Genomic DNA, 27,514 nt, shown 5'->3' with positions numbered 1-27,514 from the left:
ATGCAGGCTACGCTACAAAACCAGTTAGGTATGGAGACATTATATTTTAGTAAGGCAAATACCTTATGCATGAATTAGCATTCATACAAAATCAACATAGATATAATAATAATGAGACAAATACACAGATGGTAAAATGGGGCTTTTGTACAGGAGAAGCAATTACAGTCAGAGCACCTAAGATCCAACTAAACAAGATTAAGTTACAATGGATCTCATTCAGACAGCTACAAACATTCAATCTATTGTTCCATTGGACCGTCATCAGTTAAGAAACAGTCCATCTTGACTTCCGTAACATCAAGTTGTAGTATCTCTGCTCTGCAACCTAGAATTGAACCCACGCTGCAAAATAAAAGAAAATCTGAAGAAAAAAGAGGGAAAGAAATAACAAACGGAAGACAATAAGGCTATGTTTGGTTTGATAGAAAATAAGGGAGAAACAGAAAAGTGAGGGAAAGCTCTTAATGAATTTTATGGAATTCCTAAAGAACCTTCCCTCAATTTTCTGTTCCTCTCTTATTTTCACCAGTCTAAAAGGTTGGTCTAACCCCACATAACTAGAGCTAATTAATGATATCCGTAAGGTTGATTCTAACAGCATCATGATTTTAAACTGAAGCATAACATAGCCAATAAATAGTAGCCAGATTGGAATGTATCATAATGGAAATTATAAGAATGCTGAATAAATTTAAAGCATAATTTTAATGGCTTTGGACATACTAATTTTCTTATTATTCTCACTCAACAAGAATTTGATGAGGAAAATAATGAAATTATGGAAACTGCTAAAGCTACTAATGGGATGAATAGTAAATTGAATAATTGGAATTTAGAGTTTATTACTTAGGATGGGTGCGGCCAAGATCACCGTGAACAAACTCCTTGATATAAGTTCCAGCCTGTGTAGATTTCATCAAAATAAGACAAGATGGGAAGGTGGTAAGTACTGATCTAAAGGGCAAAGAAAAAAAGGAAAGATTGGCAGAAAGAAACATTATTAAATCATCCTTATATTTGAGACATTCAACTTAAGTGTTTTTCCAACATAACCTGATTTCTTAAATGTATTCGATGGAAGAATAAATGTACTAAAAAAACACTTTCTAATTATAGTCTTAAAATAGTTAACTGATAAAAAAGTACCTGAGTGCATAAATGCAAAAGAAAATACTGTGAGCTCCCGGTAATCTTTTCAACTTTCATCCTAGCATCAAATGCAAGTTTTTATCAGGCAACGGGAACCAACTACAATATTAAAGCTACATCAATTTCATCCTAAAAAATGTACCCCTGTATGCAACCTACCAATGTATAATCTTTTCACGTTCTAATGGACTTCGACGATGGAGTACCCTAATTGGGGTTCTTTGCAAAATACGCTGACCAAGAAAATAACATAAATGAGGGTATAGTTCTCAACTTCTAAAGAAGAATTATATAAATGCCTTTGCAAAATGGAGTGACTTGAGGAGCAATTGAAATTGGAGCGCTATGATTTGGAGAGAAAACCAATCAAGAAGAGAAGTAAAAAAGAAGAAAGAGACAAAGGGTCAAACTCTAGCCACCAGATCCTAGTTGGTAGCATATTACGAGAAGAGCAATGCTAAGGATTCAAGGTCTTTTGCTTGCACCCCTTACAAAATGGCATCATTACAGCATATCTGGAACAACCACATTTCATGTAGGTTCCCTATCAGTTACTCTATGGATCCCACACCAAATGCAGTATCCCAGATGGTGTACAATGCATTTGTAAGGGGCACAAGAAAAAAAAAATTACATCCCGAGCATCTCCTCAAATTTTCTGCATCAGATCATTCAAATAAAAAGAGATCTGTAATATATATATCATGCTTTTTTAAGTCGATACATATTGATCAACATCAGCATAATCACAATTTTGTAAAAGACCTGCTTGGGACAGAAGAAACCAGTCCCTGTCACATCATGCTCAGATTGGAAACTTGCTTCTTGGTATCATCTGAACCAACATTTGAACAGATTAGATGATCTAACCAACATTTTAAAATGCTGAGGCGTGACAGGAAACATCCACTCCCTTCAAGCCATTCTAGAAATAGATGCAATTGTGACTTGATAATGTGATGCTATGATACAACATAACAATTACAAGACATTAATTTATAACTGACAAAGGAAAGAAAAAAATATAAGTCTATCAAGCATCAATCCATCACTTTCTACTATGTTACTATGTAGCTCACAAATCACATGTCCACAATTTTCATAAATTTGCATAAACAACAAATGAATTCCAAGATTATTTCATGAAAAAGAGAAAAGCAGGGAAGCCCTCATAGAACTTGTATATGTCAGGGTGGCTCATTGGGTCAAGTCTTTGAAGCTTTTTGAAGCCTATTCAGTAGGAGACATCATTAGAAACTGGGAAGAAGTGGCTCAGTCAGCTCCTATGTCTAGTGTTATCAGACCTGTTTGGACTCCACCAGACTTGGGTTTCATCAAATTGAACTTTGGTGGTAGTAGTGAAGGAAATCCAGGCTCTTCAGGCATAGGTGGTATTTTCAGGAATGAAGAAGGGCAAATTATTGCTATGTTCTCAGGACCTATAGGCTGGGGAGATTCTCTGAGAGCTGAAATCCTAGCAGTTGTAGGAGTCAAAAGGGCTAAGCAGCTGAATATTAGCAAGTTGCTGGTGGAAGGTGACTCCCAACTGAGTGTTAGATGGTTGCAGATGGAAGAGTCCAGCATGTGGAAGTTTTCAAATGAAAGAAAGAAAATCAAGCAACTAACTCGGAACATGACTATAAGGTTTCAATGGGCTAAGAGGAGTACCAATTCCATGGCTAAACAGGGGGTGGGAAGATCTAATTTGTTTTGGGCTATTCTGTAATATGTTTTTTCGGGTTTGAAAGGGAGGGTAAGACATTTTACCCCTCCTTTCTGGTTGTATCTTACATATCTCTTTTAATAAAAGTGCTGTTATTGATCAAAAACAACATAATTTTTCCAAGCAATTACAAATCACAATAACAATTAGCATTTTTTTAAAGCAAGTAATTTTAAGTAATTTGTAGCAAATTTCTGATTCTTTTAATATTTGAAGGTAAAAAGGAGAAATTTCAAAGAGAGAAAATAGTGGTAGGTATTTTACAAGATAGATTGTGTAAAATCAACCAAAGTTACATTAGGGATCCAATCTCCATTTCCCCCTTTTCTAATTACACAAAATTCTCTTAGTCCCTATGGGTGGACCCCAATAGATTTGATCCCTGTTAGCTCCTTGTCTTTCTAGTGTATCTGCCATACAATCTGTTGTTCTCCATGTTCAATTGAAAGTGATACTTAGATCTCTTGATAGATATGGTTCTTCTCTTGTGTGTGTGTATAACACCAAGGTCCTTGGCTATTGTTCTTCATCCACCCAATGACAGTTTGTCAATCGTCTTCCACTATAAGCTCACCATAGCTTAGTGTCTTCCCTAGCTTCAGCCCATGCAACAGTGCCATCAGTTCTGCCTAAATCAAGTTACCTTGACCCATAGGACCTGAACAGAGCATCAACACTGCCCCTCATGATTGCTAAAAAAATCCCTATTCCTGCCATTCCAGGGTTGCCCAAGCTGCAGCCATCAAAATTTAGTTTTATAAAGTTTATTGGTGGGGAACATATGCTAGCTGTTAAATTTCTGGAAGAGGATGATTCTGCAATCTGTTGTCAGCCTCTTAAGATGTCACTTACTGAGAAATGTAGAAAGGTTTTGCAATGACAAAGTGTGCTACTTTGAAAGCAATATTCTCAATCAAGGCTTCTTTTGAATGAATCTCTTCCCTAAAGTTTTTCATTTCTTTCCTCCCAAATTGACCAGAAGATGGTGGATCTGGTGCATCTCCATGCTATATTAGTGTTAGGAGAGAAGAATCTATTCTCAAAAAGATTTACCATATCACTGGGAATGGACCATCTGTTTTCTGAGGAGCAAAAGAAGAGAAACCTGTTTTTATGATAACAACCAAAAAGAACAGCAGCAGCATCAGTTGGAGCTTCTATCTCATTACAGCTGGAGCTTGAAGGTTCTTCTTGTTCGAAGACAAATAGTAAACCTAAGAAAAGACAGCTATTTTCTGTTTGGAGGTTTTTCCTCCTTTATAATGTTTAATATGTAACAGGGAGCATGATAAAATGGTGTCCTGCTTCGCTTTATTATACTTTATTATATAAAAATTATAACAAAATAAAGACACGAGACATGCACCAACTGTATAAAGTGCAACACTGGCATATGCCTTATACAAAGCGTACACACCTTTCTGCATACCTCACCATTAGAGGTGTATGCCTCATGTGCGTCCATGCCTTTAAAATACACTTCATCCCTGTTTTCTTTTCGGTAAATAGAGGGGAAAGTTAGCTTCCCATGGGTCCCACAGTAAGTTTCTTTTCCCTGTAAATGATGCCCATCTCCCAGATGGGTAAGTAACTTTCTCACCAGGGGGAAGACAGTTTTTGTTCATAAGAACATGGATAAGTGCACTTACCCAGGTAAATGGCTTCCTGTAAAACAAATAAGGCCTTCAGGGTATTTTCTTACTGCCTAGCCTGTAGGTGTATCTCTAGACGTGCACCTGCAGTGCTTTTTTAAAGCATGTAACCCCGTGTACTATGGGGTCAGTGATGACAAATACCCCCTTGGCAGTTAAGTCATGACAAAATGCATTAAATTACAAAAATACTCACCTAAACTTTTCTTATTTTCTTTTCCTCGCCTTCTTCTCTTAAACCCTAATTGGCCCAAAAATACCTCAATTTTCTCCAAACAAAACCAACTAAAATAACAAGAATCATTTCACTGACATAGAAAAACAAGTTTCTTTAAATCCTTGTTTCATTTCACTAACATGAATGTCTCTCTTCATCTTAAAATATAAGAATTATCCACTCCTTCCTCCAATTGTTGCTTGGAAACCCCTGGAAGAAGGTCTTATCAAACTGAATTTTGATGGCAGCAGCCTAGGTCCAATTGGAGCATGGGGTTCAGTCTTTGTGGAGTTCCAAGCCGTATTGTAAGGAGTACAGATTGCTAGAGAATTAAATTATGACACACTGTTAATTGAAGGTGACTCTAAACTGATAAGAGGGTGGTTGAAGGAACCAGAAAAAGTAATTTGGAAATACAAGGAACATATGAAAAGATTCAAATGACTGGTTAGAGACATGACAATGGGATGGCTGATTACCTTGCGGGGGGGGGGGGGGGGGGGGCATAAGTCTGAACTATTTTGGGCTTGGTTGTAATTCTGTTTCTGATTAGGGCTGCATCTCATTCATAAAAAGAAAAAGATTGTGGCTGCATCTTGCACCTCTGTTGGATGTTTATTGTAATTCTTTGATGTAATCCTTTCTCTTTTTAATAAAACTTTTATCATTTATCAAAAAAAAATCATCTGAATATTAAATCCATAATAGCTGAATGAGAATCTTTTTCAAAGTTAACTGATGGAACTAATGGAACTCTTAACAGAGAGGGGTATTTGTTGCCAAGTGAAAATTCAGGGGGGTCTTTGTTGCAAACAAAAGTTCAGGGAGTTAATTGTCACTGACCCCATAGCATAGGGGGCCTTTGAAATTTACCCTTTTTGCATGATCATCAAATATAACTAGAAATGCATATCAAACATTACACTACAAAAAATACAAAAGGATAAAACAGAATATATGCATATAACTTTGTTCCATCACATCAGAATGAAAAGCATTGCACAAAACATCACCGTGTCAGTAAATGAAGATATAATCTCGATGTCCTCATCCTTGAGTGGGCGAGAAATCCAGACTAGTGCAACATATTGCTTCTGCATGAAATAAACAGCTCTGTAATACCACTTAGCCCAGGTATAATTATCTAAATCTATTTTGCATTTGCATTGAACAAAAACAACATAATGCAGTAACTAGTTATTAGTATGATGACATAATGCAGTGGCATGTAAAACCTGCTTCTCTGCCTCTCCTTCACGCATCAGGGTCCACCCTTCACTCCCTACATCCTTGAGGTTTTTCACTCCAACCTGAGTGCCAAGTGTATCAGTATGGTTACTTACATCATCCAAATTCAGAAGTCACAAGCAATACTGCAACATTGAACTCACCAATTTTTTCTGCAGGCTGTTTATTTTTTCTTCAATTTCTTTGATAGAAATCTTACAAGGAATACAGTGTGCATTTTGTATTTCAACAAGGAAAGGTCGACCTGAACCCAACATCCGAACCTGGAAAAGTCATAGATCAGAGGGCATTCACCAAATCCATGCACACTGCAAAGAAAATATATATGCAGTACATCAATATCTTCTCTACCGGCAGCATGAAACTTGTAGTTGTCACCACGAAACATAGGAAGCAGATTGCTCCCTATTATCTCCTACAGAAGAACATTAATCAGTCAGTATGTCAAACAATTCACAACTCCATTTGGATGACAAGAACCTTAAAGATGATCAGATAGAACCTCAACAGATGCTTCACCCATTCTTTCATCATCAATAATCCACCGTGTTTGGCTGACATTTCTTGAATACTACAGTGGAAAGAAAACAAGCATTAACAGCCAGTCAAAGGTGGAGAGCAAATGTGTTCATGCTTTATTTCAAATTCAGGTTTCAGAAAATCCAGTAGTGCTCCTGGGAAATGGGAAACAGACTAAAAGGAATGCATTTCAAAGGAAAATAAATAAATAATGAACATCCCTAATGGGATGCTGTAGAGTAACAAAGAATGGTGTTAGCATTGGAAAAAGTGCGTACTGAATATATGATTATCATGAACAAGCAGTTGAAGGAAAAGAAGCTAAAGATCAAACTTCTCTACTCATGCAACTTAGCATCTAAGGTCCATCTTCCCCAGAAGAGCTATATTCTATAGTGTTATCTATCTAGACATTTTGGCATAAGGTGAGAAAGTTGTTTTTGCATCTCTTTTTTTGCCAAGACAAAGATTGTTAAGTACTATCTTGATTTCAGATGCAAAAAGGAGATATTTGGTGAAAAAAAAATGGTAAAGGAGAGAGGTGAATAGAACAGAATCATGAGAGCCAAGAGAATAGTAAAGTGGTCCTCTCATTATATATTTAATGAAATGAAAATCACAATAATATCCCTGTGACAAAACATATAGCACTAACATAATATTAAGACATAGGAATGAAATAAAATGGCACTTTGCTGCTTGAAATATAGTTTATCATTCATCATCATGCTATTACAGCATTAGTATAAACCATGCACAATAAATGCTATACAAAGAGATAGCAGTTACTACCTTGAATTAAATAACAATAATACAGGATTTAAGGATTTGCTTCTGAATTTGAGGGAAGAATCAGAACTGATATCCTTCCAAATAAAAGGAAAAATATCACGGGATCTGAAATAACAGTCCTGCCATAGATTTTAAACTCCATTAAATTGGTGGTGCAAGTATTTGAACCAAACTACAAAACCCCCTTGATACTGTTTTCACCACAATATTGGGGAGTGGGTTTAGGCTGGTTGGACCATGGCAGACCTCTACCATTTTTTTTTTCAAATCCAGAGTTATTTTGAAAAGGTAATGATGCAGGTGCTGAAGATTCAAGATAGGAATTTTGTGAAAGTTTATGTATTTCTGTATTTTTTGCACTGTAGGGGTATTTTCGTCATATTCAATTTTCTGTGGGGTCCAATGATAGAGTCTGATTTTTCCGGTTATAGTTTGTTTATGTTTTAAGTTTCAGAGTCATTGCATAAGTTCAATTGGAGTTATTGAGTCGCCTTTGAATTAAATTAGGAGAATGATGGTTCAGTTCTAGTCCTACTAGGATTCTTATGAGACTAAATATGTATGGACATCTTACATAAAGATCAATTAAGTCTATTGAGTTTTCTTGAGCTTATACTAATTGTGGTGAGTGATTCTAGGCACCCTGTGAGTAATTCCAGGTATTCTCTCTCTATTTTCTTTCTTATTCCTTCAAGAAGCCATTGCAGTCATCAGCAGCCATAATTTTTTTATCAAACGACTGGAATTGAGCTGGTCCTACATCAATCTGGCATCAGAGCTAATGGTTATTCACTATGTTCTCACAAAGTAACTGATTCAGTAAGCCTAGGGTATCTTCTAAACAATCTTATGAGTCTAGAATCAATCATGATCAGTTACAAAGGGTCTATGGTTAACTTTTTTGAGAAGATGGTGGAAGAAAACAGATCTATAGGAGTAAGGTTTTCAAGATTGTTAGAAGAGAAAGGGAAATACAAGATTTCAAAGGAGTTGATGACTCACAAGTATTCTTTCATTGTGTGTGTGTGTGTGTGTGTGTGTGTGTGTGTGTGTGTGAGAGAGAGAGAGAGAGAGAGAGAGCTAAAGAAATCTTGGTCCACCTCAGCCTGGCTGAATAATCTAAGAGAAGCCTATGTTCACCAAAGTGGGACTTTAAAATAACCCTATGTTGGGTGCCTCAATGATCCTGAGAGGCTGAGACTGGGCTTCTTGAAACCCATTGTAGACAACACAAATCTTCTTATTAATTGTCCACGGCTCCATGCACCTAGTATTGGGCCCCACATGGATCCCAAAAGGTCTTGCAAGTGTGAAACATTTAGAAAAGTAGGATGGAATTTGACTAATTTTTATTTGACTTTTTTTTCAACCATATTTGATGCAACTTATATGGGTTATGAAGATAGCTCTAAGGTAGTTTCTTTGGATTTTATACTCAAAATTAAGTATATCCTCAGTGGTGTTTTTTCTTTTCAGCAAAAAGTTACTTTACTAAATTGATTACAAGTAGATTTAGTACAATTTAATGACAAGAATGTCATCCCCAAAAACATAAAATAGATTACAAAGAAACCCAGTAAAATTTTTGCTTTGCGACCGTTAGTGTAGCTAGGGAGTCAGCTTAGACCATTTGCACTCCTAACCCAATTCCCATAGAAAATCCCTCATATTTCTCTAATTGTCTTTCTATCCTAAATGGGATGTACTGGAAAGGAAGTAGATAGGTTTATTGGCTAACATGGATCTGATCGGGGCGATTCTTCTCCCCAAGGAAATATAATTTCCTTTCCAAAGGGCTAGTTTCTTTGCAAACCCCTCCACCACTGGCTTCCAAAATCCATTAACTCTTAGGTCCCTCCCCCCAACCCAAGGGTAAACCTAGGTAGGTTACAAGCCAATTCTTTATCTCACATCCCAACACCTCCACAAACCATAGGAGTTCCCCTTCCCCCATATAAATTCCAACAATTTCACTTTTATTCCAATTAATCCTTAAACTGGAGATGCCCACCATTTCTTAATCAACAACTTTAAATTTTGCCTAAAAAAATAACTTTAAAATTCTCACCATTTCCAAATCAACATCCTCATAGAATAGAGTTGTATCATCAACAAATTGGAGGCAGGATACAACTACTTGATCTCTCCCAACCCTCCATCCCCTAAAAAGTCCTTGTACATCTGCAACCACAATCATTCTACACAAGACCTTTACTAGTTACCACTAGAGTGAAAAGGAAAGGGGACAAGGGGTGCCCCTTGTCAGGAAAATAAATCTTTTGCCACCCCATTAATAAAAATTGAATAGTAGTCTGAGTGAACATAACCCCCAATCCACATCCTCTATCTAGCTCTAAACCCTAGCCTCTCTAAAATTTCTAACAAAAAACTCCAATTCACTAGATCATAGGCCTTTTCTTGATCCAATTTACATACCAAGCCCTTCTCTCTACTCCTTTTCTCCACAACACACTCATTAGCCACTAGGATTTGGTCCTCCATCATGTTTTAAGATCTTAGAAATATATTTAAGTAGTAACGTTGTATCACTAGCTTTTCTTTATAGTAAACAGAAGAAATTTTATTAAAAATAAACAAGTACAAAGATAACTAAGGTGATGAGCTAACACCCCTGACACAAAGTACCAAAAAAATAGAAAGATAATTTGAATGGTGTATCACACTATCACTTGCTTGGTCACTCAACATATAAATCAAAGCAAGGTTTTTCTTGGAATTCAAAATATTTCATGATTTTTGGGCCGTTACAGGTCCTTTGAATTGCTTTTTATATTCATTCAAATTCGGAACAAGACTTTTACTTGCTGGAGAAGACATAGTTAAGCCTCCAACAAGAACTTACAGCAGCTTACAGTTGAGTCTCTCTTCAGGTTTAACTTGTAAAATCAGGCAATTAAGATAATAAAAGAACAAACTTATGTACAACCAGAAGAAGCTGTCCCCCTTGGTTTTTTAAGCTGGCAGAAGGCCACATAACCCACATTTAAATTTTACATTACATCCTGTGCTAGAGCATTTTCTGTCTATTTACACCCTGCTTCACCATTCTGTCAGATATATTATTAGTTGACCTGCGGGACCAAACGAAAGATACTGCATTACATTCAATAGTTGACCTGCGGGACCACATTTTAGTCCTGCCAATCCATCTTTTTTCCCTAATTTTCTGTAAAGAGTAAAATTGGCTAGTACCTAATAGCCCAACTTCCTCACTGAGGTGATATGCTACAGAAAATGTTTGCCTATAGTTCAGGTGGTAAAAGGGGCTAAACTTATCTTTTAATGGATTGACACTAGTTTCATGATTTGTGGACATAAGCGACATCATAATATTGGAAGATTGCTTATGAAGGTTAGTGATGAGAATGAGAAAACTATGACAACCAGCATTCAGTTAGAGTGGCATATGTAAGAAACAAAAACATCTTTAAATTCTTTCAATGAGTAAATTTAGTTAACCAGTTAACCAATACTCAATCAGAATGAACCCCCCAAATATTCTAAATTAATTGAAGATGACCATATGAGTTTAGTTTATTAACTTATGACAGAAACAATGGACTTATTATCTTATGCGTACCTTCAAGTATCTACCACCAATGTAGATAGGCATCCTATAACAATGAAAAGAGAAATGGCATGGCTGATTAACCTATAAAAAATAGTAAAACAAAATTTAATATCAGTCAAGAGGGAAACTAGATAATTAAGAGTTAATTAATTTTCACACTACAAAGTTCCAAAACAATGTTGATGTTAGTAATAAAAAATGTAGTACTTGAAACCTCCACCATTCCAGTAGTTCAGATATATGTATGTTTAATGGCTTTGGACCCCACAAAAGAATCTAATCTTAATTTGATAGCTTCCATGTAAATACACCAGAGTTAATTTAAATAAAGATGATATAATTGAAGTGGGGAAAGGATTTGGAAGTTAATAGAACGATTCTTGGAGGAACTGAAAAGAGAAGCTGAGAAAGATTGCAGAGGTAGGAGTTTAGGGGGTGAAGTTCACAGGGAAGTAAGAATGGGGATAAAGTAGGAGAACAGAAATCTGAGGATTTAATAGAGAAGATGGGTGCCAATAGAAGTGAACAGAAAGTGTTGGATGCAGACTTGGCAGAGCAATTAGGCTGTAAAGTAAAGAAGCCAGATGATTTGAAGGTCTTTTTTAGGAATGGAAAGGAGGATGGCAAGATTAAAAAGAGAAAATTGAGTGAGGCTGAGAGGCTAAGAAGAGATGTTGAAGAAGATGAGGAATTTAGTGAAAGAAAGAGGAGGAGGGGGAGTAACTAAAAGGGTAGAAAAAAGGGATAAAAAAAGAAGTGGAAATGAATATTTTAAGCTGGAATGTTAGGGGGTTGGGGGTAGAAGGAAAAGGCCATTGATAAAGTGATAAGAACAGAGGACCCAGATATAGTGCTGATTCAGGAGTTGAAATTAATGTGGCTTAGCTAAATGTGGTGCACTCTTAGAGCATCTTTATAGCGACAAACTTCCTCTGTAAATTGTAGGAGTTCTGCTTTGTACTCCTCCTCATGTATCTCATTTCTTTTTTTTTATTAATGAATATTGATTAACTTTCTCAAAAAAAAAAAAAAATAAAATAAAGAGTTGAAATTAATGGAATTTGATGAGAGATGGGAAAGATCTGTATGGAAGGCAAGGGGAATAAATTGGGCAATGAGCCCTGCTTGGGGTAGTTCAAGGGAGAATAGTGACAATGTGGAAAGAAGAAAGTTTAGAAGGGATGGAAGAGTTGATTGGGAAGTTTACTGTGTCCCTCAAGTTTAGACAAAGGGCAGGTGGGTTTGAGTGGGTGTTGACCAATACATATGACCCAATTGATATAGAGAAAGAAAGGAGCTATTGGAGGAATTGCAAGACAAAAGAGGACTGTGGGAAGGACCATGGTGCTTAGGTGGGGGCTTCAATGTCATAAGATTTGTAGAGGAGACAAACAGTGGTAGGGGTGGGGGAAACACAAGTATGAGGAGGTTTAATAGTTTTATTAACTTCTTTGAACTGAAGGAGGTTCCACTGACGCATGGTACATTCACTCGGTCCAACCTACAGGCAAATCCTATCTATTTGAAGTTGGATAGATTCTTATTCACAACAGAATGGGAGGAGCACTGGGGGGCGATTACTTCTAGATCCCTGCCCAGGGTAACCTCAGATCATTGGCCCATTGTTTTAATGAGGGAGAATATTGGCAATAGAGGGCTGTCACCTTTCAGATTTGAGAATATATGGTTGTCCCACCTGGGTTTTAAAGAGCTAGTTAAGGATTGGTGGAGTGGGAGTGCCCCACGGGCCAATTGGGAGGGTATGAAGTTACCTTGGAAATTGAAGGAGCTGAAAGCAAAAATTAAGGAATGGAACACCCTTCACATTGGTAGGATTGAGGAAAGGAAACAGGTTCTGATGAATCAAATTGAGGAGTTGGATGCAAAGGAAAATGAAGGCACGTTTGGTGTTAGGGATAAAGAAGAGAGATGGGAACTGAGGAAGCAATAGAGGACATATTGTTTAAAGAAGTTAGTTGGAGACAAAAATCAAGGCATAAGTGGGTGAAGGAGGGAGATAGAAATACCAAATTCTTTCATGCAATGGCTAACGGGAGAAAAAGGAAAATTTTGATCTCAAAATTGGAGTTTGATGGGGTGACCCTTACTCAGCAGGGTGAGATTGTCAGGGCTTTTGTGGAGTATTTTAAGTCCATATACAGAAGGCCCCTGAATCAGAGGATCTGGTTGGAAAGACTAGATTGGCCAAAACTTTTTGAGGAGGCAAAGGTGTGGCTTGAAAGAAATTTTGAGGTGGTGGAAACAAGGGAGGCAATATTCTCAATGGATAGACCTAAGGCACCTGGTTCAGATGATTTCACTATGGCCTTTTACCAAGATTGTTGGGAGATATTGAAGCAGGATATCCTTATAGTTTTCAATGAATTTCATCAAAGGGGTGTGCTAAATCCAGGAGTAAATTCAACTTTTATTGCATTGGTGCCAAAGAAAATTGGAGCAAGTTACCTGAAAGAATATAAACCTATCAGTTTGGTTAACAGTTTGTACAAAATCATTGCTAAGGTATTGTCTAGAAGAATCAAACAAGTACTTCTAGATTTAATATCATAGAATCAAACAAGCATTTGTGGGAAACAGACAGATTGTGGACCAAATTTTAGTTACTAATGAGTGTGTGGAGGATCTAAGGAGAAGCAAGAAGAAGGGAATTGTGTGTAAGTTGGATCTAGAGAAAACTTATGACATGGTTGATTGGTCGTTCTTAATGCAAATGATGGACTGCTTTGGCTTTAGAGTAAAATAGTGCAAATGGATCTTGGGATGTATTGAGACTGTCATTACTAAATCCTAGTGAATGGGTCTGTAGTGGATCATTTCCCAGCCACTAGGGGAATTAGACAAGGGGACTCCCTTTCCCCATCCCTCTTTACTTTGATAGCAGAAGTGCTAGGGAAGTTAATTGAGAGGGCAGATTCGAAGAACCTAGTTAGGGGGTGGAGGGTTAGAAGAGATAGGTTACCTATCACACATCTATTGTTTGCTGATGACAAAATTCTATTCTGTGAAGGGGAGGATGTGAGATGGGTCAGAAATCTAAAGATGATAGTGCAGTTATTTGAAAAAATGTCAAATCTGAAGGTTAACTTTGAAAAGAGCTGTGTGGTAGGGGTGAACATGGAAGGAGAGATGAGGGAAAGGGCTGAGATTTGGGGTTGTGAGGTGTCACAGTGGCCTATAATATACTTGGAGATGCCTTTAGGGGATAACCCAAAGAATAACAATTTTTGGAGCCCAGTATTTGATAGCTTTACAAAAAGGCTAGCCGCTTGGAAGAAGATTATTTATCTCTAGGTGCCAGAATCACCCTGATTAAGTCTACATTAGCTAGCTTGCCGGTGTATTATTTATCTGTGCTCAGAATCCCAGAAAAAATGAGTGTTGGAAAAAGTGATGAGAAATTTCTTATGGGAGCCAGGGGAGGAAAGGAAAGATTATAAAGTGAGTTGGGAGATAGTCTCCAAGTGTAGAGAGGGTGGCTTGGGATTGGGTAATATCCAGAAGAAAAATGAAGCCTTGTTTTAAATGGTTGTGGAGGTTTGGAGGGGATAGGGATGAGTTGTGGACCAAGGTAATATTGAATATTCATGGAGGTGCGTGAGGGCTGCAATTTGCTAGATTATATGGGAAGAGAGGAACTCTAGGACCTTTTTTGATAAGGAAATGAACAAAGAAGGTATCATTGAGGTAATATTGGTTAGGGGGTGGTGCATTGGCTGAAGTATTTAGATACGTTTGCTAATGTCTCTACATTTATGCTACTAAATAGCTGGCTGGAAGTGGCAAATTCTGCTCCTTGGGTGTTGGTGGGGTGTTTAGAGATGAGATTGGAAAGGTGATTGCTTTGTTTTCAGGCCCCATTGGGAATGGGGACTCTCTTAGAGCTGAGATATGTGCTTTAATAGAAGGTTTACGAAAAACAAAGGAAATGAGTATTAATAGGATAACTCTTGAAGGAGACTCAAAGCTGCTTCTAAGCCGGTTACAAAAGGACAATGGACTGTGGAAATATGCAAATGAAAGAAGGGAAGCTAAATGATTAACTAGGGGGATGGGGGTTCAATTTCAATAGGTGAAAGGGCTGCAAATACATTGGCAAAACAAGGGGTGGGAAGGGAACAGATGTTTTGGGCTGTATTGTAATACTCTTCTCTTTTTTCTGTTTTGGGAGAATTAAGCCTCTTAAACCTCTACCCAGATTATTGTGTAACTTTGTTATCCATTAATAAATTGATTTCTGTTATTGATAAAAAAAAAAAAAAAAGATGATAGACTTGCCTTCTCAGATGGCAATGTTAAGTGTTCAAAAAAATCCTGATCTTTCACATTACTGAGAAACTTGTGAATATCTATATCTGCTTCACTAGAGGAATTTTCAATGCTCTGTGAGTGAGACACATTCAAAGTGTCCCTTGTTCCTGTTCCAATCTGCAAAGTCAATTTAATGTCCAGGAAGTAAACTATAACTTGATAATATACATGAAAGTTTTAAAGCGGAGAATGACATCAATGGGGCAAAGTGTGATTGAACCACAGCAGAAACAATACAAGCATTACCATTACCCAATACAAAAAGAATAACATAACATGTCTCAATGTTTTCTATGACATTGTTCATAAAAACATGATACTGTTCTGTACCATCCTAAGTTACACAGATATTTCAAAACTGGTTCTATACTCATGTTGGATTTAATCTTCACTGTAAATTCCATACTGATGTCTGTCCCAGCTCTAGTAAAAGAGGTAATTGTTTCCATTTGTCAAGATATCAGCATTTAGCACCTATAAACTCACTCTCATCTAAACTCTTCAGAAATTGTCATTTTCTAGCTAATCATAATCTATCTCAATCAAAATCCTATTTGATCATATTGTACAAAATGCCATGACACTTTGGATGCCCAGTAATTACCAACTACGGAACTACCAAGGTCAATCTAGAATAAGTCAGCATTGAATAATCTTCAGGTATTGAATTGTCTGAATAGTTAATGCTCATTTATTTAATTTGCTACATGCTTGTGCTGTGAGCATAATAATGTTGATAAGATATTTTAGGACCAACAGGTCACTACCAATATTGGGTTGAGTATTCACTATCAATAATAGGTGATGAAGAATTGATTCTTTCCCTTTTGAGGTTTTCTCTTTTCTTTTCAAGTCTGAGAGCATCCACTTTGTGCTAAAAAGGGCAAAGGTTAGGCCTGCATCCAGTTCACCCCGAGATTATGACATGTGTATACCAGAAGCTAGTTAAGGACACTAGCATATGTCTTAGTGTCCAAAAGCAATACAAGATGTTTTATGTTTGTCACAGCAAGCTCAAGTGCAAAATACAGACATGTTCATACAACTGACTTAGGAGCCGTTTGATAACAGTTGAAGTGGCTCAATTGATTGACTTATAGCTTTGCCTTTTAGTGGATAAAATGGTCATCTACTAAAATGTTTAGGGGCACACTACAGAGACCAACACTCCATCCAATCATTAAGGTATTCATGACCAAGACCAATATAATGATGTATTAGCTAAATGACAAAGCAATAAGCCATTCAGTTCAGCTAATTCATCTGTTATCAAATTCCCCTTTTTTTTTATATCTTCTGAAAGGGCTACACAATGAGGGGTAGCCCATCCCCCAACCCAAATGCAGGCGGGATTCGATCCCAAGTCTCTGATACAACCAGCTGGTTGGCATCTTGCATTATCAAATTACCCCTTATTATCATGAGATATGTCCCAGACCCAAAGTAGGTCATGAAAATGTGCAAGATGAAAGGCTGTACTAGCTCTCTCAATGTAGTCTAATTGCAGCTGAATGTACTGAATCACCAACTTTTGAATAAAAAATAGGGTAAATTCCAGAGTACCCTGTACTTTAGGGGTGGTCTCAGTTTAGTACCCCAACTTTAAGACATGCCACTGCAGTACTTGAATTCTCAAAAACTGTCAATTTAGTCAGTATCCTTAGCAGTCCGTCAGTTATCTGTATCACATGATGACATGTGTGACTTAAAACTTTTAAAAAATGTCAAAACTGCCCTTCAAAAGAAGACATTGTTCATTGTCTTCCACCCCAGAATAGACATTGTATGAAATTGAACTCAAGGAAAATTCGGATTTGAAGCTTCAATATTCAAATCCGATACTTTTCATGAACTATTAGAACCTCTTAAAACCCCAGATTATTTTTCTTTATCAAGAAATTTGAATTTGGGGGGGGGGGGTGCGGGGTGGATATTAGGGTGACAACCTAGATTACGTTCCTAGGAAGAGAAATAGTGATACATCCATCATCCATTGATGATTCCGATCAATGCTGGCATGTCTTTTTGACCATTTCATAAGTTATTGCTTTTGGACCTTCACTACCAGGGACACACATCAGATCTACGACAGTCTACCTGGACATCTAAAGAGGTGTTACCTCTACTTATGTCTATTGTTTCCCAGGAATTTCAAATTCTTCAAGAATACATTGATACAGTTATGGATGGCTGTAGATTTAGTAGTCGATCAAGACTACAGTCAGTCTTGAATTCCAAAAGATTTCGGATTGAGAAAACTAGAAGAAAGAGGGAGAAGAAAGGAGAAGAAACCAGAAGTACACAAGGGTTTTGAAATGAGGGACAGATCAAATGAATCTACCGCCGCCACTCTCTCAATATTTATAGGCTATGTTCACTAAATGTAGGAAAGGGCAGAATTGCCCTTAATGCTTACATGGCAAATAAAACAAATAATAAATTGAAATAACAAATTGTCTAAGATAACTACCAACTAACACTGGCATAACTAACAAAGGTTACATGTGTTGTCATACGAACACAGTAGGAACCACAGTCGTGGGGCCCACATCAGTGTTCTCTACACTCCCCCTCAAGTTGGGAATAGATATTTGTCATTCCCAACTTGAATAGGTCTGCCTCTAACTTCTTCCTTGGAACAGCCTTGGTGAGGATATCCGTGAGCTGCATGTTGGAGGTGATATACGGGAGACACACTTCTTGTGATGAGACCCTTTCTCTGACAAAATGTCGATAAACTTCAATATGTTTAGTTCTGTTATGCTGCACTAAATTGTGAACTATATTAATGCCGCCTGATTGTCACAATACAACATCAAGGGCTTCTCATAATCAATACCCAACTCTTCAAGTAGTGATTTCAGCCATTCCATTAGCCATTGACATATATTCAGCTTCGGCACTAGATCAGGAAACAACACTTTGTTTCTTACTCCTCCAAGAGACAAGGTTATCTCCTACAAGGGCACAATATCCAGAGGTAGACCTCCTATCATCAGCACTCCCAGCCCAATCAACATTTGTATAGACCTCCACCTTCATGTGATTATTGTTCTTGAACAGTATACCTCTACCTGGGCATCTCTTCAAATATGCTAATATTCTCTCAGCTGCAAGAAGATTAATAGTTCTAGGGGAACGCATGTACTGGCTGACAACACTGACTGCATAACTGATATCTGGTTGTGTGAGACAGAGATATAGGAGCTTTCCAACCAACCGTTGGAACATAACTTTGTCTTCAAGAGGCTCTCCACCCTCTGCACCGATCTTGTGATTCTGTTCAATGGGTGTATCGGCAAGCTTGACACCTAACTTTCCAGTTTCTGCCAACAGATCTAGAGCATACTTCCTTTGAAAGATAAAGATCCCTTGTTTAGATCTAGCAACCTCAATACCCAAAAAAAATATCGCAGTGCACCAAGATCTTTCACCTCAAACTCTTGATGAATGAGCTGTTTGAGAGACTCAATCTCACTATTATTATTTCTTGTCATTACAATATCATCCACATATACAGCAAGCAAGGTCAAGGAAAAGTTCACTCTTTTAACGAACATTGTATGATCTGACTAGGCCTGTATATAGCCGAATTTTACAAGGGCTAGTCTGAATCTATCAAGCCAAGCTCTAGAGGACTGCTTTAATCCATACAATGCCTTATTCAATCGGCAAACCTTCTTACCTGTCTCTGTATCATAGAATCCAAGGGGCAACTGCATGTAGGCCTCTTCCTGTAAGTCTCCATTCAAAAAGGCATTTTTAACATTCATCTGGAACAAAGGCCAAGAGTAACTTGTTGCAAGGGCTAATAGAACTCGAATAGTGGTCATCTTGGCTACTGGGGCAAAAGTCTCCAAGTAGTTTATACCATAAGTCTGAGTAAACCCTTTTGCAACCAACCGGGCTTTGTACCTTTCAATTGAACCATCAGCATTATGTTTCATAGTAAATACTCATCTGCACCCAACTGGTTTCTTTCCTTTGGATAGGTTAACTAGCTCCCAAGTATTATTTTTCAAAAGGGCATCCATTTCAACTTTCATTGCATCTTTCCACTCTGGAACTGATAAGGCTTCTTGCACATAGGAATATCAGTAATGGAAGTGAGAAAGGACCTACAAGAGGGACATATGCGATCATAGGATAGAAACTGGGAAATAAAGTGAGTTGTGGATGTGGTGCAACGCCGTTTCCCTTTACGGACCACAATAGGGAGGTCAAGGTCTTCAGAAGGAAAGGAAGTAGCAATAGTAGAAGGTATCTTAGTGGGCCTTGGGACTGTAGTACCTGGATCTAGATCCGCAGAAGGAACTAGGGCTGGCCTGGACTGTTGATGACCGAGATCAACCTGCCTGCATCGCCTATGATAGACTTTCAACTCCTGATCCCTCTGACAACCCTCACCATTACAGCCTTCATCACTCAATGGAATGGGTAAAGGAACAACCTCAGATGAATTAACCCACTCTCACTGCGCTCCCCCTGAGGAAAAAGACCAAAATTCTTACTCTCCCCCTGAGGAGAAACCCTAGGATAATAGGGTGCCTCCTCAAAGAATGTGGCATCCATCGAGACAAATCTCTTCCCTAAAATAGGATCATAGCAACAATAACCCTTTTGAGTTTGTGCATAACCGAGAAAAATGCATTTGGAGGCCTTAGGGTCAAATTTGGAATGATGAGGTCCAAGAAACTTAACAAAACAGGTACAACCAAAGGTTTTAAGAAGAATAGTAAACAACTCATCGTCTGGGTATAGAAGGGTAAATGGAGGCTTCATATCAAGAACCTGTGAAGGAACCCGATTAATGAGATACACTGTCGTGAGAATAGCATCACCCCATAAACGGATAGACGCATTGGAGGTAAACATAATGCTTCTAACCACCTCCAAAATGTACATATTCTTCCTCTCGGCAACCCCATTCTACTGTGGTGTATGAGGACAAGTGCTTTGGTGAATGACCCCATGATCGAGTAGATAAGAAGCCAGTGGCTTGGCAAAGTATTCTTTTGCATTATCAGATCGAAGGACTTTAATTTTGACCCCAAACTGGGATAAAATCATCTTATGAAAGTTTTGTGTCAGAGCATGAACCTCATCTCGAGAACGCATAAGATAGACCCAAAAAAACCAAGTATAGTCATCAACAAACAACAGAAAATATCTGTACCCACCGATGGAAGGGATGTGATACAACCCCCAAACATCGGTATGCACAATATCAAAAGAATTACCACTTCTTTTATTACTTAAGGAATAAGATGTTCTACAATGTTTGGCAAGCTCACAACTCTCACATCTCAAATTTGACATCTCAACATACTCAAATAAAGTAGGAAACAGACTTTTCAAAGACCGAAAAAATAAATGACCTAACTGATTATGCCAGAGCATAACCGGACTCACAGATTGAGAAACAAAAGACTTCTTATCTACAGTTTCTTTCCAATGAGAACTCTCTCAAAGTAGATAGATCACATTTGTCTCACGACTAGTCCCAATCACCTTCCTCATCTCCAAGTCCTGAAAAACACATCGGTCAGGGAAAAAGGTTACTGAACAGTTTTAATGTTTTGTAATACTACTGACTGAAAGCAAATTAGTATCAAGTTTATGAATATGCAAGACTGAGGATAAAGAGATAGAATCAGATAACTTGATGTCACACTTGCCAAAAATGAGAACAAGAGAGCCATCAACAATGGATACTTTATCTCTACCAAAAGATAAGTGATAAGTAGTGAACAGTGATGGCAATCTAGTCATATGGTCAGATGCACCTGAATCTATTACCCAACAATGTTTAGTGTTACCTGGAGCTGAAGCATGGTAAGCTGAGGCCCAAGTACCTGAATGAGCAAATGCTGATGTGGCAGGGGCTGATGGTGATTGAGATGACTGAGTTGAATTCTCAACCTCCTTTTCCAACTGTATTAGGGCAACCCGAACAGTAGCTAAGGTATCTAGGGGCGTGCCTTTTGTGCCCGACGATGATGCAGAATCAGTATTCACAGCCATATGAGCATTACCCCTTTTATTCCTCAGTTTTGCTGGGACTAAATGAGGGTGTAGCTTCCAACATGTATCTTTCGTATACTTGGGTTTCTTGCAATGTTCGCATACTAGATCCCGTTTATCTTCCTTCTTCATGTCCCATTCTGTATCACCCCCAGACTTAGGTTTAACTGCTGCCAGGGCTGGGGGGAAGGGCTGATGTTGCATCATAACCTTTTTCCTAGTCTTTTCACTATGCACCAGGGAGTAGGCTTGAGATAGCGTCACATTGTCTCTTATCTGTATCTGCTGTCTCACAATGTCATAATCTGAATTCAACCCAACCAGAAATTCAAACACCCTATTAGTCTCGACTTGCTTTCTATGGGTCTGTGCATCTTTTGGACTTTCCCACTCAAGAGTCTCCAGATGGTCAATTTCATGCCACAGAGATTTCAAGGTAGAGAAATAAACAGAGATTGGTTTCTCTCCTTGTTTAAGGTGATTCACCTCGCACTTTAGTTCATAGGCTCTAGCAACATTAAAGGGTTGGGAGTAGGTCTCCTTCATGACATCCCATATCTCCTTAGCTGTCTTTGCCCACAAGTAATTTCGGCTGATATGTGACTGCATAAAGTTGCACAGCCATGTCATAACCAAGTAGTTCTCCTGAACCCACTTGGTATACATTGAGTCCTCCTTTGAAGGTTCTTTCACATCTCCCAATAGGTAACTAAGTTTCCCCCTTCCCCCAATCGCCATCATGGCTGATTGGGCCCATTCCAAGTAATTGGATCCGTCAAATCTCACTGTTATAATCTGAAACGCAGTCTCAGACATACTACCAGAATTGTTGTTCCCAAAAACACTTTCTCCCTTATTTTTGAACTTCATTCTTGGTTAAGAATCAGTAGTTAAGAACTATTATGGTTACTGCAATAGAAAACAACACTTAAACAACTTATCACAATCAGAAATCTGTATGAAATCAGTTTAGATCTGATCTGAAACCAATCGGCAATCAGAATATAAGTAGTCCGATAATAGTTCTCACCCCAAAATAGGCTCGGAAGCCAAAACAGGTTTGAAAACCACTTAGAAAGCAATTTGTACTGCTGAAGCAAAATTAAGGTTTTAATCATAGGGTTAGGAAAACCTTTGTGAGAACATAAACAGTGCTCAACCGCACCTTCCAAAAGAATTCACAGTCAAATCTAGCCATAGGGTTAATGACAAACCCTAAAAAACTGATCACCTCTGAGAAAGAATAGGAGAGTTCGGCTGCTCCTCCTAGATAGGTCCAACCTATCTTGACTGACAGCAATCTCAAGGGAAAAATAAAGACTTACCCAAAAAACTCCAATCGCTACCTTCAATCGTGGCCTGAACCCTAACCTTCTCTGATTTTTCATGATTACCAAAACACTCTCCAAGCCTCTACAAGTCTTCGGACAGTTGATAAACTTTTTTGGTAACCTCCAAGAATCAGCCAACGAACAGTCCTTTGTAAGCTTCCAGCCCTAGACAGTTCTCATGTGGTTGGTTGGACTAGACTCACATGAGAAACCCTAGATAGGCTCTGATACCAAGTAATCGATCAAGACTACAGTCCGTCTTGAATTCCAAAAGATTTCGGATTGAGAAAAGTAGAAGAAAGAGGGAGAAGAAAGCAGAAGTACACAAGGGTTTTGAAAGGAGGGGCAGATTGAATGAATCTGCCGCCGCCACTCTCTCAATATTTATAGGCTATGTTCACTAAATGTGGGAAAGGGCAAAATTGTCCTTAATGCTTACATGGCAAATAAAGCAAATAATAAACTAAAATAACAAGCTGTCTAAGATAACTACCAACTAACACTGACATAACTAACAAAGGTTACATGTGCTGTCATACGAACACAGTGGGAACCACAGCCATGGGACCCACATCAGTGTTCTCTACAGATTTCATTCAGCAAGGGATGGAATCAAAATCAGTAGGGTATTTAGGTGCTGACTAAACCCTGAGCTTCTATTTGCATTTCAATATTTCTTTCTTTCTTTCTTTATTCTCTATTATAGTAAACTTTTAGCTATATGAGTTTTGTTTAAGTTGGTTTATGTGGGAGTGGTAGATAAAGAAAATCAGATGACACTAATGTCAATTTTTATTCTTTCACATGCCACTTAATGTCAGTTAACGATTTTGGACTGAACTGGAAGTTTTTGGAAGTTCGGGTATTGCAGTGACATGTTTTGAAGTTCGGATACTAAACTTAGACTACCCCTAAAGTACAGGGGTAGTCTAATAATAAGACCCAGAGCATTAGAAACAAATTACTCTAATAATATGGCCTAGAACATGCCTGTTTTCATTCTCTTGGAACCCTGTTCCCTTTCTGATATAGTCTGAAGATTCAGTGATAAGTCACCATGGGCATATGTCAGACGAATGCGGAAAGAGCTTTCACCACATTTAACATCCTGCAACAATTCAAATTTCACATATGGTTATAGGGGGAATGCACAATACATGTTAAATAGTCTAAGATTAAGGGAAATTATGCACTATACATGTTAAATACTTCAATCTCATTGAAAAGAAAATCTCAAGAAGATTAAGCAGTGAAAAAGTGAAACAAGGAAAAAAACAGAAAAAAGAGTGATTCCCCATTACCAACAACTTTTCAAGTAAACCCGTTATTGATAATTTTAAGGCATCCTTCACAGAGATATTATGACCAAGGAAGTTTTCTTGGAACCAAACTTCAGATCCATACTTCTTTTCCATATAAAACCTACAAAAGAAGGTTGGTGATTATATTATGGAATCCCTCCTTATCGCCTAAGCACACCCATGGAAGGTTAAAACTGCAAGAATCATCCTAAACGGTTATCCAACAATAGCAACTTACCGAACAACCCTCTCATTTTCCAATATAATCGAAGGTATAGCGACTTCAATCAAAAAGCTATCAATCTGGTGACCCTCTTTCTTTATTAGTTGCACAATTGATGCGACAAAGTCATTAACAGAATCCCTTTTCACACACATCTCTTTCTTCTCCTCGTAGGTAAATTCCAATATGCCTAAACAAATTCTACAAAATACTGGATCAACTACCGATTCTTGACAAGAATGTGAACTACTCAAATAATGATCATCGGAACCCTTGGATTCTTCAATGATTGAACTGAAGATTGATGGTGAGAGCAACGATGAGGAATAAGTACATTCGCCGCGCACCCCAAAGAGCCGGAAGATGCATCTAGCACACACCTGCAGCATAATTAATATTACAAAAAAGGTATACCAATCATAAACTGACTATCAAGAAAAGGCATTACATGATATAAGCTAAATCCACACAAAGCTACGAAGAATGATTGGAAAAAGACATAAACATGAATTGAAGTTGGACCAACCCCACGGTTTTGTTAACGGGGTTCAACCCTACAGCTTCTTGTTAACTGGGGTTGTTATTACTCAGATGAAGTAGAAAAGGCATTAGCAGTAGTGAGTAATGACCTTCTATAAGAGAAAAGACCAAAGCACAAAGAACAATACACACCCCGATTGACACCAATTCCTTGACAGCTTGAGGAGGCAATGAGAGGACGGCTTTGGTCAAAACCTGCGCTTCCAAGGAAGCGGCGCTCTCATGCGCCACCTGGTCTCCGGTGATATCCTGCGGATCATCCATGTTGTCCAGCCCCATCTCCACTTCACCAACACCTCCACTACACTATTCTATGCCCGCTTTTTTAGCCCTCAAAACAAAAAACGACGTTCTTCCCGCGTGCTTGAGCTTGGCTGCTCGCAGTTCCCACTCCCAAGCCGCTCTCGCGCCTCTGTTTCTAGTTTCTAATTTCTATAGAGCGAATTTCACCCGCTCTGGACTCTTGGACTCTGGAGTGAGAGTTGGGGCCTGGGGGCGATCGTCTTCGTCTTTGTAGCTTGTAGCCGTTCTTTTCATGGGCCGGACCAATAATCAACCCAACTCATACCCATGGGTTTTATTGGGATCCCGTTCCCGGTCCCGTTTTAATGTAGCCCATATGCTGCCGGTGGTATGTGGTAATTGGTAACGCGTTTTTAATCCCAAAGACGCAATGAAGAATTGAAAATGCTTTTGATGTGGTTCTCCAAAATTGAAATGTTGTTTTCCTTGTGGCCTCTTAGTTTGACCGACCCTTGCTAATGTATTAATTTTTGGTCATCTATCGGTTTTTTGGCTAAATAATTCGTCATTTGGTTTGTTTCCAAGTGGCCGATGACTCATGCCGAAGTGAACTTTGGCTGTCGAGCTGAGTTGAGCTGGGCAGGCTAGGTGGTGAGCTGACTATAGTGCCGAGCGGCCTGTGAGGTGTCAGGCTGACCAGAGGGCCGAGCTGAATTGATGAGTTTCGTTGTTCTTTAGAGACCTACAAGGAACCAAATGTCAAAGGACCCGGGGTGGTTAACCCGGCGATGTCGCTTTGATGCTTAAGTCAGTACTCTCATGGTAGACTGCAAGCTAAAAATCATGAGAGCTAGAACTTGCTTACTTGGTTTTTTTTTTACTCGCCTCCTTGCCATTGGGGTTGGTGCCTTTATATAGGCATTGTTTGGCGTGGGCTTCACGCACCATATCCGAGATTTCTCCGAGGTCGTCTAAGTGGTTTGAGATTCCTAGAGGTAACCGCCATACACGTTGACCACCCTCCAAATCGTTCGACACGTGGGCCAACTTCCATGGATCGTGGGAGTGTTTGGATATGCATGTTGAATTCGTCAACAAGCACGTCTTGCAAGTCGCTAAGTCGTGCCTGTGCCAAGCTGTCAGGTCACGCCTAGGCCAAGCCGCCAGGTCGATGCCTATGCCAAGCCGCCAGATCGGTGCCTATGCCAAGCCGCCAAGTCGGTGCCTATGCCAAGCCGCCAGGCTGCCAGGTTGCGCCTGGGCCAGGCCGCTAGGTCGTGCCTGTGCTAGGCTACCAGCTCACGCTAGGGCCAAGCCACTAGGTCGCGTCTGTGCCAGGCAACCAGATCGTGCCAAGGCCACCAGGTGGGACACCATCAACTTGGTTAAGGCAAGTTGTTGCCAAAGTGGTTCTGGGTGTCACCTAGTTGTTCCAAGGTGTCATGTGTCACAATATCATTGGAGAGCCAAATCCGCCCTCATCACCTGCTATATAGTCGGAGTAAGGCTTTATTGTGTCGAGCTCTGCCTTTGCTTGTGCATACCAAGTGCCCAAGTCCATAACCAATCCGCTTATTGCTTATAAGATTGTAGTAGAGCCCTGCAACATGTGGACAACGTTGTATATCTAGCGTAGTGGGACACAAGTGGCTGGACCTGGATCTAGCTGGGCCTAGACCCGTCATCTTGGTAAAGCTTCAACAGGTGCAGCATGAGGCCCAACTGGATGCGTAATTGTTCATGGGCTGCAACCTGCAAGCAATTACTAAACACATTTCTGTTCTCTTCTGATACTCATCTGGAAGGAGTACAGGACAAGAAGAGACATGAATATGAATGATCACTTTGAGGAGTAAAGGCATTACATAGCAGCACATAGGGTAAGGCAGCAACATGAGAAACACAGCCCCTAACAGATGGGTTATTTGTTATTAATTAGCCTACGGGTGTTGGAGAATAAGAAGAAACTAGTAGGGTGTTAACCCACACCACACCCACACATGTAGATGTGGTAGGCAACTAGTCCAACCAGTCATTCAATTCGAAGGAGATGCATGTCTGTCATTAAGTACCCGTTGAGCGAGTCTGCGACCATTTCTTGGTGTATTCAATCACACATCCCTAAGACGGTAAGACCCTAACCCAACCTGAAATTAAGTCGGATCGGATTCATACTTCTCAACCCGACGTTTAACCACCCAAGCCGTGAATGCCCTTTCTCGAGTTTCCAGTGGTTATCAAAACATTGAACCATGTCCTCGCTGCCTTTGGTGGCAGTGGCACGTAACATAAAGGAAAATAATGACTTGTTGCATTGAAAGTGACAATGTGACATCCAATAGAAAAGTTAAAACAAAAAAGGAATCGCGTTCCTATTTCCTAATTTTCCTTGTGTTTTTTAACTTAATTGACAAGAGTTATTGATTCACTGGATAATCTGATCTGCATTGGGATTAACGAGACTGACTAGGCTACGTGGTTGCAAACTACCAATTAATAAAGTAACAAGATCCCTAGCCTATCTTGATTGCAAATTACTAGTTGGCAGATATCATAAAACTACTCGATGATTGCTATACACTAATGATGCTAATTTTTTGCTCTAGTGATGATGATTCAATAAGCGCA

General features: G+C 38.9%; 1 protein-coding gene across 2 annotated transcripts; it reads right to left on the bottom strand.

The window, feature by feature from the left end:
• Positions 1-44: 44 nt before the first annotated feature.
• On the bottom strand, positions 45-25,193 carry LOC148849839 (Pseudouridine synthase family protein). Of its 2 annotated transcripts, XR_016099344.1 has the most exons (16): positions 24,776-25,193; positions 24,119-24,483; positions 23,881-24,001; positions 23,570-23,687; positions 15,192-15,331; positions 10,905-10,976; positions 6,495-6,563; positions 6,327-6,407; positions 6,136-6,255; positions 5,980-6,054; positions 5,758-5,838; positions 1,918-1,987; positions 1,312-1,385; positions 1,150-1,210; positions 850-905; positions 45-345 (listed from the first exon to the last, which is right to left on the bottom strand). XR_016099344.1 is itself a non-coding variant. In XM_088945229.1 (15 exons), exons 1-15 carry the CDS (start codon positions 24,920-24,922, stop codon positions 243-245), a joined length of 1,683 nt encoding a protein of 560 aa, XP_088801355.1. In that variant the 5' UTR covers positions 24,923-25,193; the 3' UTR covers positions 45-242. The 2 variants fall into 2 exon arrangements, 1 of the variants encoding a protein (XP_088801355.1); XM_088945229.1 differs by lacking the exon at positions 1,918-1,987.
• Between the last annotated feature and the right edge of the window lie 2,321 nt (positions 25,194-27,514).

The sequence above is a fragment of the Nelumbo lutea genome, chromosome 5 (genome assembly GCF_056320005.1).
Source record: "Nelumbo lutea isolate HS-2025 chromosome 5, American lotus-T2T, whole genome shotgun sequence".
Classification (NCBI taxonomy): Eukaryota; Viridiplantae; Streptophyta; class Magnoliopsida; order Proteales; family Nelumbonaceae; genus Nelumbo; species Nelumbo lutea.
Note: the sequence above shows the minus strand (reverse complement) of the source record. Positions and strands in the feature narration are given on the sequence as shown.